Source organism: Bos indicus, chromosome 10, assembly GCF_029378745.1.
Source record: "Bos indicus isolate NIAB-ARS_2022 breed Sahiwal x Tharparkar chromosome 10, NIAB-ARS_B.indTharparkar_mat_pri_1.0, whole genome shotgun sequence".
NCBI classification, from domain to species: domain Eukaryota; kingdom Metazoa; phylum Chordata; class Mammalia; order Artiodactyla; family Bovidae; genus Bos; species Bos indicus.
The window spans coordinates 37,933,998-37,948,570 of record NC_091769.1 but is presented as its reverse complement, the minus strand read 5'-3'; the positions used below and the strand labels follow the sequence as shown (position 1 = coordinate 37,948,570).

The 14,573-nt window shown below is 52.7% G+C and overlaps 1 protein-coding gene across 5 annotated transcripts; it reads left to right on the top strand.

Annotated features, from left to right (window-relative positions):
- The first annotated feature begins 851 nt into the window (after positions 1–851).
- On the top strand, positions 852–13,674 carry CDAN1 (codanin 1). Of its 5 annotated transcripts, XM_019967821.2 has the most exons (28): positions 852–978; positions 1,216–1,703; positions 1,914–2,117; positions 2,311–2,480; positions 2,610–2,723; positions 2,803–2,881; positions 3,297–3,417; positions 3,596–3,705; positions 4,171–4,260; positions 5,179–5,254; positions 5,779–5,984; positions 6,287–6,407; positions 6,535–6,681; positions 6,780–6,946; positions 7,332–7,419; positions 7,666–7,755; positions 7,944–7,998; positions 8,209–8,342; positions 8,426–8,529; positions 8,796–8,954; positions 9,309–9,372; positions 9,541–9,619; positions 9,804–9,952; positions 11,109–11,216; positions 11,345–11,408; positions 11,570–11,751; positions 12,004–12,111; positions 12,874–13,674. In XM_019967821.2, exons 1-28 carry the CDS (start codon positions 889–891, stop codon positions 12,997–12,999), a joined length of 3,693 nt encoding a protein of 1,230 aa, XP_019823380.2. In that variant the 5' UTR covers positions 852–888; the 3' UTR covers positions 13,000–13,674. The 5 variants fall into 5 exon arrangements, with proteins under 5 accessions (XP_019823380.2, XP_070653465.1, XP_070653467.1 ...); XM_070797364.1 differs by lacking the exon at positions 7,666–7,755; XM_070797366.1 differs by lacking the exons at positions 11,345–11,408; positions 12,004–12,111; positions 12,874–13,674 and having other exon boundaries at positions 11,570–11,707.
- Positions 13,675–14,573: the final 899 nt, after the last annotated feature.

Genomic DNA, 14,573 nt, shown 5'->3' with positions numbered 1-14,573 from the left:
GGAGGCTTTCATGCGGGCACTGCTTCACCCTTCCTGATTTGGTTTGGCCTGAAATATTAGTGCCATTTGTTTTTCTCAGCCCGGTTTCCCTTTCTTGAGTTCTCAGTGAGCAGCAACATCCAAAGAGGTGATTCTCGTATTTTTTGAAATAAAAAAAATTAAGAAATAACAAGCTACCAGAAACTAATCATATGTATGCCTATTAATAACTGCAAAGTAGCTGAACTATTAACCTTGTGTAACGTATAAGGGATAATAAAGACGGCGATTCTGTGTGCAGGGTGGCGGCACTTTTAAGGGTTGTGGGCTGAGGATCCTAAAAAGCCCCTCCGTCTTAAAGTCTTAAATGATCGATCAGTTGTTGGTGGGTGCTGGAAAACGAGTGGGCAGGGGATTGAAAACTCAGCTTTTGAGAAAGGCAAGGTCAAAATGAAGTTAAGCAAACTTTATCGTAATTTCTTTAGGGTAGTGACGATTGAATCTAGAAAACTTGAAAGAAAAGAATGCGCTTATCGTAGATGTAGGCATCTTCTCCGGAGAGTAGTTCACCTTTACGGTCCGGCCGCTCTCCCGGACCCTTGGTCTTCCCCGCCGCGTCCCCGAGTCCCGGCAGGTCACCCTCGGGCCAGGGCAGCCGGGGCCCGGCTTCACCGACAGCAGCACGCTGCACTTGACAGGCCACTGGGCCTCTTGTCAGGAGCCAAGGCCCAAGTCTAGCCTCAGTGCGGGGAAGCCCCGCCGTCGGCGGCGGCGGCCCCGGTCCCGCCCCCGGCCCTGCCCGCTCCGCCCCGCGGCCCAACGGTCGCCCCGCGGCGCCGGGCCCGCCCTTCCCAGGGCGCCCGTGGCGCGCCGGCGCCTGCGCAGTCGCCTCAGAGCGCCCTGACCGGGATGGCGGCCGTTTTGGAGTCGCTGCTGCGAGAGGAGCTGTCGGTCGCAGCCGCTGTGCGGTGGATCGCGCGCAGCGCCCAGAGTTCGGAGGTAACAGCGCCGACACGCCCCCAGCCTGGCCTGAAGCTGCTTCCCGCGGGACATACCGCTCCTCCCGTCCCATTCCTCTAGAGTGCCTGGCTGTCAGCCGGGGCCGAGTGCGCTCCAACTAGGGGCCGCTGCCCCGGCCGCCCGCCAGCCTCAGCGCGCCCCGCGGCCCCGGCTGCCCGCGGCCCTGCGCCGGCACTGCAGCTGACTGACTGTCGCCCCTCGCCACTTCTCCCTCAGGATGACCCCAGGGAGGCGGCGGCGCTGAGCTCACTTCGGCCACTGCGGAAGGAATTCGTGCCATTCCTGCTGAACTTCCTGAGGGAACAGAGCAGCCGCGTCCTCCCGCAGGGCCCCCCAACCCCCGCCAAGGCCCCGGGCTCCTCGACAGGCTTGCCAGGGAGATCCGGGGGGCCGCCGCGGGGCGGCCGCGGAGCGCGCAACCAGCTCTTCCCTCCGATCGAGGCTTCGAGCGCCACCACCGCTGACGCCCCTTCGGCCCGCCGTGGGGGCAGGAGGCGGGGCCCGGGGCCGGCCCGCGAGCGAGGCCGCGGCCCCGGGGGCCCGGAGGAGGGGGTCAGCGGGGAGTGCCTGCCCTGGGCCGGGGGCCGGAGGCCCAGGAGCTCTGGCAGCCCCAGCAGCCCCAGCCTCGCGCGCTCTGATCCGCCAAACCTCAGCAACCTGGAGGAGTTCCCTCCCGTGGGCTCCGTTCCCCTCGGCTCTGCAGGGTGAGAATGAGCCCTCTAAAATATGGCTGTGCTAGGGGAGTTAAAAAATTAAGGCTGGGTGCTCTGTAGTAGAGCGTGGTAATGACAAGAAAGTAGGGGGTGAAATATCTACGGGGTGAGGGGCATTTTGCAAGGGTTGCTAGATGTTATGGTGGAGGGGGAGATGCTTGAAGATGGGAATTAGGAAAACCTATGGCTGCTCTTCAACAGGACCAAGCCTTCCCGCAGGATCAACCCAACTCCAGTGAGCGAAGAGCGATCATTGTCCAAGCCCAAGACTTGCTTCACCTCACCCCCAATCAGCTGTGTTCCCAGTTCCCAACCCTCAGTCCTAGACACTAGCCCTTGGGGCCATGGGCTTCCCTCAGGGTGCAGAAGTCTGCAAGAGGAGCGGGAGATGCTCAGGAAGGAGCGGTATGGCTTTGTTGCTCCCGGGGATGTCAGCTTCCTTTGGGGGGGATTTGCAGGGCTTCTCCCTGTGATTAATTTGTCTCCTGGGAACCCTGGGTCTGTTTCTTGGGCTGTGGACATGTCTCTAAGGAACCTGAGTGTGGCTGCGGAGGAGAAGCCATGCTGACTGCTCATGACATTTCTCTTTCTCTGGTAGCTCTAAGCAGCTGCAGCAGTCACCTACTCCTGCCTGTCCCACCCTAGAATCAGGATCTCCTCACCCCAGCCGGACAGGACACCTCACAGCTGAACCCGCTGACCCTGCCAGAGTATCTTCCCACCACCGTCTGGAGCTGGTTGCCCTTGTCTACTCTTCATGCATTGCAGGTGAGTGAGAACAGAGCCCTGGAATGAAGACACTTGTAGAACTACAGGGTAAAATAATTGATAAGATGTGTAGAACTGAGCCTTTGTTTTGACTGGCGTTCAATACCCTGGAGTTTCCTTTTTAACCAGAGAACCTGGTACCAAACCTCTTCTTGGAGCTTTTCTTCGTCCTTCAGCTCCTTACTGCCCGGAGGATGGTGGCTGCCAAAGACAGTGACCTTGAAACAACTCCAGGAGCTGTAGGTTGGTGAACAAGCCTCTTTTTGAGAAATGATGTCTGGAAATGAAATTGTTTTTAACCAATAGCTTGGTACTGTCCTAGATTCCCTGGAAAGCCCTCTGTTCCAGAGTGTCCATGATTGTGTCTTCTTTGCAGTGAAGGTTTTGGAACGTCAATTTCAGTAAGTTTCCCCAGCTGAGGCATTTGAACCTTATTCGCATTATTCACTTGATTCTCTGGCTACTTCGGAAGCATGCTTGTGCTTGACACAGGTGTAGTGACCTTAGACTTTTTCCTACGTGTAACCTTCAGTTTCGTGTCAAAGCTATGAATTAAGCCCTTGAAAGAATCAAACTGCCCCCAGTAGTCTTGGTAGCTGACCTTTGGGTTTGTCTACTGTTTCTGCTTTGCTGTCGTTAGCTGCTCTGTGGGGTCTCGTTTCCCTTCCCTTTGCCTTTATCATCTTTAATCCTTGGCCCATGACTTTTCTTTATGTGCCTGCTCTGTGCTCCAGGTAGCACACTGTGGTGTGCAGATGCCAGCTGCCTACTTGCAGTCTGTCCCATTCTCAGTCGTGTGTGCTCTTATCCCTGTAGCATTCTTTCCCACTTGGACAAAGGGACATTGAAGCTGTTGGCTGAGAACGAGCGGTTACTGTGTTTCTCACCAGCTCTGCAAGGCTGCCTCCGAGCTGCCTATGAGGGCAGTGTTGCCAAGGTAGTGACCCCATCTTACACCTCTTCTAGCCTGGATCTGACCCTTCCCAGTCTCATAATTCAGGCGGCCCAGCTCACACCACTGTAGTGTCATGTGGCCTAAAATTCTGGACTAGAATATGGGGATGAAGTTTTCTGAGCATGAACTCTGCTTTCAGTCCCTAATGTCACTGTTTTAGGTCTCTCTGGCGATGCCACCTTCTGCTCAAGCTGTCTCCTTTCAGCCAGAAACTGACAATCGTGCTAACTTCTCCAGTGACCGAGCCTTTCATACTTTCAAAAAACAGAGGTGATGAGAAAAGGGGACTTTGGGGGAGGGGATGAAGCAGCATTTTCTCCGGGACAGGCAGCCTATGTTGTTTTCATAGAAACTAGTTTGTTTGGTCCTAACGGGTGTAGTTTAGCACCACCAGGCCCTGCATAGCAAACATCTTAAGGGCCACTTAGCCTCATTCTGTTTCATGCCCATGGACTCACACCTCTGACAGTAGCAGCTTTCACGCAGGTGCAATGACTTTGGTCACAGGGTTCTCAGATGAGAGTGCCAGATCAGCCTTAACTGCCCACAGAAGCATGTGAAGCCTGTGGTGTGCTGCTGTCGGGTCTGTGGGATTATCACATAGAGAACCTTGGAGAGGATAAGGAATGGAGCTGTGAATGGTCCTGTCCTCAGTTCTGAGCTAGAGAAGGCACTCCTGAGAATGAGTTAAGCCAACTGTGCTTCAGTTGATCAGACATCTTATGTGTCTGCCAGGGATGTGTTTTACGAGGTACTTCGAGAGTGGGAAGATCGCCATGAGGAGCCTGGCTGGGATTTTGAGAAGGGCTTGGGCAGCAGGATCAGGTATGTGCTCATACACTGGTCACTTTTTCTTGCTTCCAGCAGTGAGCAACTTAGTGGTTTTTGGGGTAACTGATTAGAGAAAGGCTTCTCTCCCCACCCCGAACTCCTTCTAGCACAAAGCTGTTTTCTGTCTTCCTTAATCTCTTAGTTACTGCCACCTCTGCCTCTACTCAAAAGGGATTTGTTTCTCCAACTCCTTCTACTCAGAAATCGTTTATACTTGCTCTGTGATTGCAAATGATTGATAAAGTGGAACACTCTTATGCCAGGTTGTGTGAGTTTAGGCCCGTCACTGGCTTAGACCCTTTCCAACCTCTATTTTCTCCATCATCTAATCTGACAATACAGATAACTTTGCGTAGCTGGATAACTAGGATACAGAAAGAATGTCCTCTTGTCTGGTGATCTCCCATCCACGTTGGTCATGAAGCTCACTGGCAGTCAGTGTAGACTGAAGATGAGAAGGGTGGTCTTATTCCATATTTGGTTAAGTGTAAGGTTAAGGGCTTCCTGGTTGCTCAGATGGTAAAGAACCTGCCTGCAATGCAGGAGACCCAGATTCTGTCTCGGGGTCAGGAAGATCCCCTGGAGAAGGAAATGGCAACCCATTCCAGTATTCTTGCCTGGGAAATCCCAATGGACAGAGGAGCCTGGCAGGCTACAGCTCATGGGGTCGCAAAGAGTCGGACATGACTGAGCGACTGACAGTTTCAGTAAGTGTATCTCTAGCCTTGAGGGATCTTGGTGCTAAGGAAAGTATCCTTTACCTTTCCCCATATCCTTGTGCCAGCCAGCTCTGGCAGAAGGCTGCTCAGGCCCCTGGTAGAGGGCTGAAAGTCTCAAGGATTGGCTTGTTCTCTCAGATCTTTCTCCCCTTCTTCCTCCCATCACACTCCATCCCTGCCTCTTATTCCTCAGAGCCATGATGGGTCAACTCTCTGCAGCCTGCAGCCACAGCCATTTTGTTCGACTTTTCCAAAAACAACTTCTCCAGGTAACTGCTCCAGCAGGAGATCTGTCTCCAGTGGACAGTATGTATTATAGGTGCCAAGGAATGGCTGGCACTTTGGGACAGGCCAGGAGAACAGGCAGGTCCTTGGCTGAAGAGTGAACGAGAGTTCTGCTCTTTGGGTGGTGGTGGAAGCTTGCGAGCCAGAGCGCTCTCCTGCCTTACACCTCCTGCCTCCGTGGGCCCCCTCACACACCCGGCTGTCCTGGCCCTCCTTCAGTCCCTCCCTGCTTTCTTGCCCTTGCTTTGTGGTGTGGCGGAAAGAGCGCAGGGTTAGGTCTGGTTTCAAATCCTAGCTCTTGTGACCCTATGCAGATGTTGAATCTTAAAATTTCAGTTTCTTCACCTGTAAAAATAAGAATATAATGCAGACCTCAAAAAATATATCTGTGGCACACAATATAGGGTGGGCATCCCGTATTGTTCACTGCTTCCTCATTTTCTTCAGCCCTTCTTTTCCAGAAAAACTCACTGGTTTATCGATTTCTCTCCTCCTCCCCCTGCCCCAGATGTGTCAGAGTCCTGGTGGTGCTGGGGGCACTGTCTTGGGTGAGGCTCCGGATGTGTTAAATATGCTTGGAGCTGACAAGCTGGGGCGGTTGCGGCGCCTACAGGAACGGCTTGTGGCCCCTCAGAGCAGTGGGGGCCCCTGCCCACCCCCTACCTTCCCAGGCTGTCAGGGCTTCTTCAGGGACTTCATCTTGAGTGCCAGCAGGTAAAGGTCCCCTGTCTTGCCGAGAGTGGGGGCAGAGGCCTGAAGAGGTTTGTGTTCCCAGAAGGGCAAGAGTTTGCTCTCCTTGGCCTGGAATGTCAGCGGGTGGGACTGGGGGATGCCCGGCCTCCTTCTAACCCACACTTCCTGCTTCCATTTCCCTTCTCACTCTCTCACCTACGAAGGTAAACTCCTTGTTCCTTGACCTCCTATGTCTGCCCTGCTGAGCCTTTCTGTCTGGAACACCACCTCTATTATCCTTCCTGCACCTCTTCTAGTACCTTTTTCCCCCCTTCCCTTCATAGCTTCCAGTTTAATCAGCATCTCATGGATAGTCTGAGTTTGAAGATCCGAGAACTCAACAGCCTCGCCCTTCCTCAGCCTGAGCCTAGTGATGAGGACGGGGAGTCAGACGTGGACTGGCAGGTTAGAAAGCAGAAGAAGGGAGGCTCTGCTCTAGAGGGGAAAGGGTATTTTCAAGAAGTCTGTAACAGTTGTGGTTTTGTTCTAGAAGCCTAATGCTTAGGACCTCTTACTTCTTGATGGCCTGCAGGGTGAACGGAGGCAGTTTGCTGTGGTGCTGCTCAGCCTAAGGCTTCTGGCCAAATTCTTGGGCTTTGTTGCTTTCCTGCCATACCGGGGGCCTGAACCACCCCTGACCCGTGAACTCCAGGACTCCATTCTGTCCCTGAGGAGCCAGGTGAATGGGGGTGCTGGTAAGGAGGGAGCTGGGAGGAGCCGCACGGCAATGGTGTTAGAAGGCTTTCCCCAGCCCCTGACTGACCCTGGCCCTCCCAGGTGCCCCCAGTCCTGGATGTGCGAGCTCTGCTGCAGCAGGGGCTGCGGGCACGCCGAGCAGTGCTCACAGTGCCCTGGCTGGTGGAGTTCCTTTCTCTTGCTGACCACATTGTCCCCATGCTGGACTATTACCGCAGCGTCTTCACTCTCCTGCTGCACCTGCATCGGTGAGTCAAGAGAGGGCAAGGCTTGAGAAAAGGGTGCAGGGAGAATGTTGCTGAGGCTGCTGCTTTTTGAAGAGGGCCAAGCAGCTTGTGCTTCCTGTGTACTTCCATAGCTGTAGCTGACCCTCAGGGGAGAGGCCAGGCCTTGATCCACAAGGACAGACAGTGGGCAGTTATTTGCACTTTGGCCCTTTTCTATTCCTACTGTGGCCCAGCTAAGAGTGAGTACAGATCTGGGAGAGGTGATGAGACCTGGTTGCCTACACAACAGCAGTCCCTTTTAGGTCTCCTTTTGAGAATCACCTTCCCAGTGATAGCTTTTTTTTTTAAACTCCATTCCATTTCTTTCATTGCACAGATTCCACTCACACCCTCATTTACCTTTTAGGAGCTTGATCTTGTCAAAGGAAAGTGAAGGAGAGATGTGTTTCCTGAACAAGCTGTTGCTGCTTGCTGTCCTAGGCTGGCTTTTCCAGGTTGGTGGAATGAGGGTCCAGGTTGGGGAAAGGGGGCATGACTACTGTGGCTGGAAATGGGCAAAGGGGAAGTGTAGGACTCTGACAGAGAGCGGGGCCAGATGCTAAAGGCCCAGAGGAGGAAGGATGGGGTTGCCATAGAGGAAGGTGGCTTTGAACCTGGTTGTCTTAAACCCTGGGGCCATGAGGTCGGAGGTGTGATGAACCCCTAAAGTGCTGGCTGGCACTGCCCTAATCTCTTGCCAGATTCCCACAGTCCCAGAGGACCTATTCTTTCTGGAAGAGGGTCAGTTGGATGTCTTAGAGGTGGACACAGTAGCCTCAGAGCATGGCTTGGTAAGTGTTGGGGTCCAGCCAGAGCCATGGGGACCACAAGAGTAAGGGAGGTAGCCTGCCTGCCGGCAGGCCCAGCAACACAAGCCAGAATATAAGCTTAAGTCTCACGTAATTCCCTAACCTGACCGCCCCATTTCTGGGAGGAAGGGAAACTTGCCTTCCCCAGACTGACCTGTTCTCTCCCCCAGGACAGCATGCCTGTGGTGGACCAGCAGCTGCTCTACACTTGCTGCCCTTATATTGGTGAGCATACTCTTCCCCGAGGGTCCTTGGTCCTTGGCCTGCCCCTTCATGAGAACCCAAAAGGCACCCCATGGGCCCAGCACCCTCGTACTTTGTTCTATGCTTAGGCGGGCCCTGATGCCTCGTTCTGTCTATTCCACAAATGCTAGTCTGGATGCTTGGGTGGGTGGGACAGTTTTGGAACTAAGCACTTGGGCTTCTTTGATGCAGGAGAGCTCCGCAAACTGCTCGCTTCATGGGTGTCGGGCAGCAGTGGACGGAGTGGGGGCTTCGTCAGGAAAATCACCCCCACCACCACCACGGGCCTGGGAGCCCAGCCTCCCCAGACCACACAGGGGCTGCAGGTAAGGGGCAGGGTGGAAGCAGGGGCCACCCCATGGGTAAGGGAAAGGGAGCCCTTCCCTGCACTGCTCCCTCCTTCCCACAGGCACAGCTGGCCCAAGCCTTTTTCCACAACCATCCGCCCTCCCTGCGCAGGACCGTGGAGTTTGTGGCAGAGAGAATTGGTTCTAACTGTGTCAAGCATATCAAGTGAGTCTGAGTTGAGGGGGTTGGGAATGAAGGTGTTGCAGGTCCCAGGCTCATTTCCTTATTTTCCCCCTTTAACACCTTGTTGCCAAACTGAGGAAAGTCAGCTGAGGGGTGGGGACAGCGGGTAATAGAGGACAAGGGCCCAGTGGGATGGGGGAGGCTGAAATGGCTAACATTCTTTCAAGTTATTCTGACCTGGTTTGCTTGAATTTGCAGCCCCTTTCCAATTCAGCCTTCCCAACTACCTCTTGCTGTTCCTGCTGCAGGGCCACGCTGGTGGCAGAGCTGGTGCGCCAGGCAGAATCGCTTCTTCAAGAGCAGCTGGTGACACAGGGACAGGAAGGGGGCGATCCAGCCCAGCTGTTGGAGATCTTGTGTTCCCAGCTGTGCCCTCACGGGGCCCAGGCGTTGACCCAGGGGCGGGAGTAAGATGCCAGTCTATTTGGATCCTCTCATCTCCACTCTTCTCTTAGCCTTTACTTTCCTGTCCTTTTTTTTTCTTATATTGTTTATTCCATGTCCTCTCCCACCCTGCTTTTGTCATTCTATTTTTGCCTGCTTTGTAGGCTCTTATCTTGGTTTTTAGAGGTTTAAGGACCCAAGTTTAGAGTTGAATTGGAAGGGCATGTGGTTGGCTGTCCAGTCTCCTGGCATCTGGGCTGGGCCCACAGAGCTGAGCACGCCCTCCCCTGTGGCAGAGCTCTCCCAGCTCAGTGGATTGGTGCCCTCAGGGACCCAGCTGATGTCTCCAGACATCACTGACCTCTGTCTCCTTTCAGGTTCTGCCAAAAGAAGAGTCCAGGTGCCGTGAGGGCACTGCTTCCTGAGGAGACCCCGGCAGCCGTACGTAGGAAGTAGTCCTGGGGGTGGTGAGCTGGGGTGGTGGGGGAGGAGTGCTGTGGGGCTGTGTGTCTCAACATGCACATGAGGCGGCAGGCGGGCCAGTCCTGGACTTGGGCATTCACCACTGTCCTAACTTGCCCCCGACTCAAAACTACTTCTGTGTCACAGGTTCTAAGCAGTGCAGAGAACATTGCTGTGAGCCTTGCAACAGAGAAAGCCTGTGCATGGTTGTCAGCCAACATCACAGGTAAGGTCCAGGGAAGGGGAGTGACTGACCAGGTTTTTCAAGTGGACTGGCAGGAAGTTGGAGGCCACTTGGGGGAAGACAGGACTCAGGCCCAGTTGGTAACAGGGAAGGGCAGGGGTTGGCATGGTGAGCCTATGCAGGGCTGCTTTGGTGACCGCTTCTCTGTCCTCCCTCTGACTTGCAGCACTGATCAGAAGGGAGGTGAAAGCGGCCGTGAGTCGCACGCTTCGCGCCCAGGGTCCTGAGCCAGCTGCCCGGGGGGAGCGGAGGGGCTGCTCCCGTGCCTGTGAGCACCATGCTCCCCTCCCCTCCCACCTCATCTCCGAGATAAAAGTACACAGCTCCCTACTCCCTTCGGCTCCCCTCCTCCTGCTCCCTGCTCTTTTCCGTCGCCCTTCTTTCTTCCTCAGCTCCAGTATTTGTGTAGCAGCTTTCTGTGTTGTCCAGCTAGTTTCCATTTTGTTACTGAATAGAGTTAGGCAGGACCAAATTGAATAGTTTTAGTAATTGCTTTTCTCTGACTTTTATACTTGAATCACCCAAAAGGGTCAAAGGGAAGAGGGTAGATGTGAAAATGGTTGACTGAGTACATGGTACATAGATGGTATCGGGAGTGGAGTAGGGAATGGCTATCTAGTGCAGTAGGAAAGTTCTAAGGAACAGTCATCCCAGTATTGGGACAGTATTTCAGAAGCACTCTCCTTTGGGGGAGATGATGCTTGTTTGGTTACAGGCAGTAAGAATAATCAGTGCTCTTCATTTGATAAAAAGAATTTATACTGTCTAGAACAGGAATCAGTGAACAATTCGTGGGCCAAATCCAACCTGCTGCTTGTTTTTGTAAATAAAATTTTATTGGCACATAGCCACATTCATTCATTCACAAATTGGGGCTGTTTTCATGCTCAGCTGCAGAATTGGAATGACTGGGACAGGGACCTAAGCTAGTAACTGGCCCAGAGTTGGGGTAGTAGTGTTGTAACAAAGATTTAAAACTAGGGACAAAAAAGGACTGACTGAAGTTCGAGAGTATATAAGACGGAGAAGGAAACTCTCAGCAGCCATTAGCTACAGTTTTCAATACACAGATGATTTCTGTCCTGAGGCCTCGACTCTCCTGAGAAAATGAACGGAGAATCATGAGGGACAGAAAATACCACGTGTACGTGGTAGGACATAAATGCTTTCAGAACTGGCTTGGTACGGCATCTCGAGCTCTGGCAGCACACTGTCCCTTGGCTTATCTATTCCATCTGTTCCCTCTGTTGTCCACTTGGTTGCTTCTCCCAGCTGTGCTGTCCTGCCCTGCCCTGCCCAAGTCCCAAGTCTAAGGGCACCTTGGCCCATTACTTCACCCCAGAGCCCTGTCTTCCTTTTCTTTCTGCCTCTCTCCACTGGCTGATCCCCATCCCAAGCCACATTCTCTGTGGCCTCCTTGGCCCTGGCCTGGCCTGAAGCCTTATGTTGCATCCACCCTTCCTCTCTCCAGGACGTGCTCTCCTTGGCTGTGGGGCCCCGGGACCCTGAGGAGGGCGTTGCCCCTGAGTATCTGGAGCAGCTTCTAGGCCACCTGGGCCAGATGCTGCGGTGCCGCCAGGTGAGACATGGCATGATGCTCTTCTTTCGTATCCTCGTCTGGTGACTGGTAATCAGAGCTGCACTGGCCCAGGGCTGCTGCTTGAATTATGGTGCTAATGTCCAGGGACTCCTGTTTTTCCCCCACAGTTCCTGTGCCCACCGGCTGAGCAGCATCTGGCAAAGTGCTCTGTGGAGTTAGCGTCCCTCCTTGGTATGGCTCCTTTTTATCACAGCCCTCTGTTGCCAGATCCCCCAGTTCTCTGGGTTGGGTACAAGCAAGATTAGAAAACAGCTTTCTTCTGCTCTTCTTCCTCCCAGGGACACATGACCCTGCCTCCACTTCTAAAGCTTGGCTTTTCTCTCTTCCCACAGTTGCAGATCAGATTCCCATCCTGGGGCCTCCGGCACAGCACCAGCTGGAGAGGGGGCAGGCTCGGAGGCTCCTGCTCATGCTGCTCTCCCTGTGGAAGGATGACTTTCAGGTGCCAGTTCCCCTACAGCTGCTACTAAGGCCAAGAAACGTGGCGCTTCTGGCAGACACTCGGCCGAAGGAGGTGAGCCAGAGAAGGTGGACGGGGGCTGGCCGGCAGGCTTAGAAGCCTCTGTAATCATCTTTTACACCCACTGCCCCAAATGTTATTAGCTGGTTTAGTCCCCTTTTCTGGGGCTGTACTTATTTTCTCCTGTACACTCAGAGAGACTCCTCAGTCTCATCTCCCCTCCTCCCTCAGCAGCTCTGTCCTCTGTATCAGGCTCGCTGTGCAGTCCTCTTAGCCCCCTGAGCTCTTTCTCCATGTGTATTGCAGTGGGACCTGCTGCTCTTCTTGCTCCGGGAGCTGGTAGAGAAAGATCTGATGAAACGGATGGAGATAAAGGCTTGCCTGGACAGCCTCTATGAGGCCCAGTGGCCAGGGGTAAGAAGCCTTCATGTTCTATCTGGAGAGAATAGGTGTCATGTCCCTTTTATCCTGAAAGAGGGGCAGGTGATAGGGCCTGGCATCCTGAGGATCTTCCAAAGCTCAGTGAATATTGTCAGATGTCTTGAAGCCCACCCTGAAATGAAATGGCTGCTCTAGGGCACCTCCTTCACATTTAAGTAGCTGTTATATGAAGGACTGTGTCCGTGGAGGAAGGGAAGATGGCAGATAGATAGAAAGCATGGCATACCTCTGGCAAACCCCTCTGATGGTGGGGTTGTTTCTGGCCACACTGCTTGTCTTGCAGGGTCAGGGACTGAACCTAGGCCCTGGCAGTGAAACTGCGGAGTCCTAACCACTGGATTGCTAGGGAGTTCCCAACTGTGGGTGTTTATAATCAGGATAATCTGGATTTTAATCTTAGTCAGTTCCTAATGTGATTTAGGGCAAAGTAGTTTCTTCATCCATAAAATGGGAATAACTTAGACCTTATGGGGTTTTTCAAGATGAAATAATGTGCATATGAAGTACTCATTAGTGGTTCTGAGCCTCCCAATACAGGCTCGCCCTGTTCAACTTGAGCATCCTAGAGTACTAACAGGACAAGTCCATTTCCATGTACAAGGCAGTTGGGGAAAAAAAATACCTAGGTTGTCTACTCACTGCTTAGCTAGGGCTTCACATTTGGGACTGATTTTTAGTAAAAAGGGTGTTAGAATCATGCGTCTGCTTTTTCAGTCACCTTTCTGCTTATTCCAGGATTTCTCTGAAGAATTAGCAACATTGTTCAACCTGTTTTCAGCTGAGCCCCATGTGCCAGAAACCCAGCTAAGAGCTTGTGAACTGGTACAACCAAACCGGGGAACTGTGCTGGCCCAGAGCTAGGGCTGGAAAGTGTCCCTACTTTAGGCATCTCACCAGAGCGCTGGAACCCCAGCCTGACTGTGCCTCAGGAGGAGGCCCCAGAGCCACCCCAAGTGCCCACTGTGACCCGTTCTGCTTTGAAAGTAGCTCGGTCTGTCATCAGGCTTCCTGCTCACATTTGAAGGAAGAGTGTGGCTGCCTGGCATCCCACGGATGGCTGACCATCCCAAGTCCGAGAGGAAGAAGGAGGGGGTCACTGGATTCAGGATTATGGTGGAAAAACCTAGAGATTCCAGTCCTGGAGAAGAAGAGTTGGCTTTATTACTTGGATACTAAGTGAAATGACCCATGGGGACTTGTTGACACAAGATTTGAGCCCCACTTGCTGCTACCCCAGTATCTCTTAAAGCTTTGTGGTTTGGAAAATCATGACAAAGGCAACTGACTTCTCCTTAACTTGTGAGTAAAGTTAACATGAATTTTGGGAGTCTACATTTTCTTACCACCAGGAGCTGGACTGCCATCTCCTTAAAAATGTACAACAGATGTGGGGCTCGCCCGACAGAAACCTGCCTTTTACCTTGCACCCTGCCTGCCTTCAGTCCCGTGCAGGTAGTAACTTTTGACTCTAGCTCCATCCAGGGGCCAAGCACGGGCAGAACACTAGAGCTTTTTTAAAATAAACTGTTTTCTTTACTGAGGGCTTCTTGTCATTTTCACCTTATTCGTCCCTATAGAAGGCTGCGAGGTCTCAGGTGGGCTTGGAGGTGGGTATTGACAGGGTAGAGCTGTCCTAGTGGCTTGGCCACTCAGCAGAGACTAAATGTTCCCGTATGTGAGACCTGCAAGCCAGAGAGCCTGGGGCCCTTATTAACTCACTGCCAACAGCATTAACTTCTGTGCAGCTCCCTTTAAAGGTTTAGAATGTGTGAAATTTCTACTCACCAGCCCTTGGGATGCTTGTTTTTGTGGGGCGGCGGGAGTTGGGGATGTTTTGAGTTAACTCAGAACAGAAGCATTCTACATCTATAAATGGTGCACTGATTCTAAGAAAGCACTACTTTGATAATGTGCATGAAATTCATTCCTGTAAAATTCATGGTTTTTCTACTTTGGCAGTGTGTGCAGAGAGATTCAGTCTCTGCCAGGGAAAGGAGAAGGGAACTCAGTGAACCCTCTTGAAGTGACACAAAATCTGTCTGTGCATGTGTGTGTATTTCTTAGAGGAGAAGTTCTCAGCTGTCAAAGAGGTCTCCAACCCAAGGAAGCTACCTAGGTAAGAGGCTCTGGGCCTAAAGAGGTCTGCTGTGTGCCGTTACAGTAGGTCCTGTCAGCACAGAAGGGTAAAAATGGGATGTCTCCCATACCACATACCACTCCAGTCACACTGCTGCTGAGTCAGGCTGTGACCTGCCCTTCCCCTCAGCTCATCCAAGTCAATAAGTTTTTGCATCTGAACCTTTTTTCTTCATCTGTCCTTAGAATCTAACATACTATAGGAAATTCTGAAAGTTCTAAATACTTGGGAACCAAAAAAGTTTTAAGAAATGTCTTACCTTTCTGCACCCATCAGGTATGGCTCAACAAAAGCACTG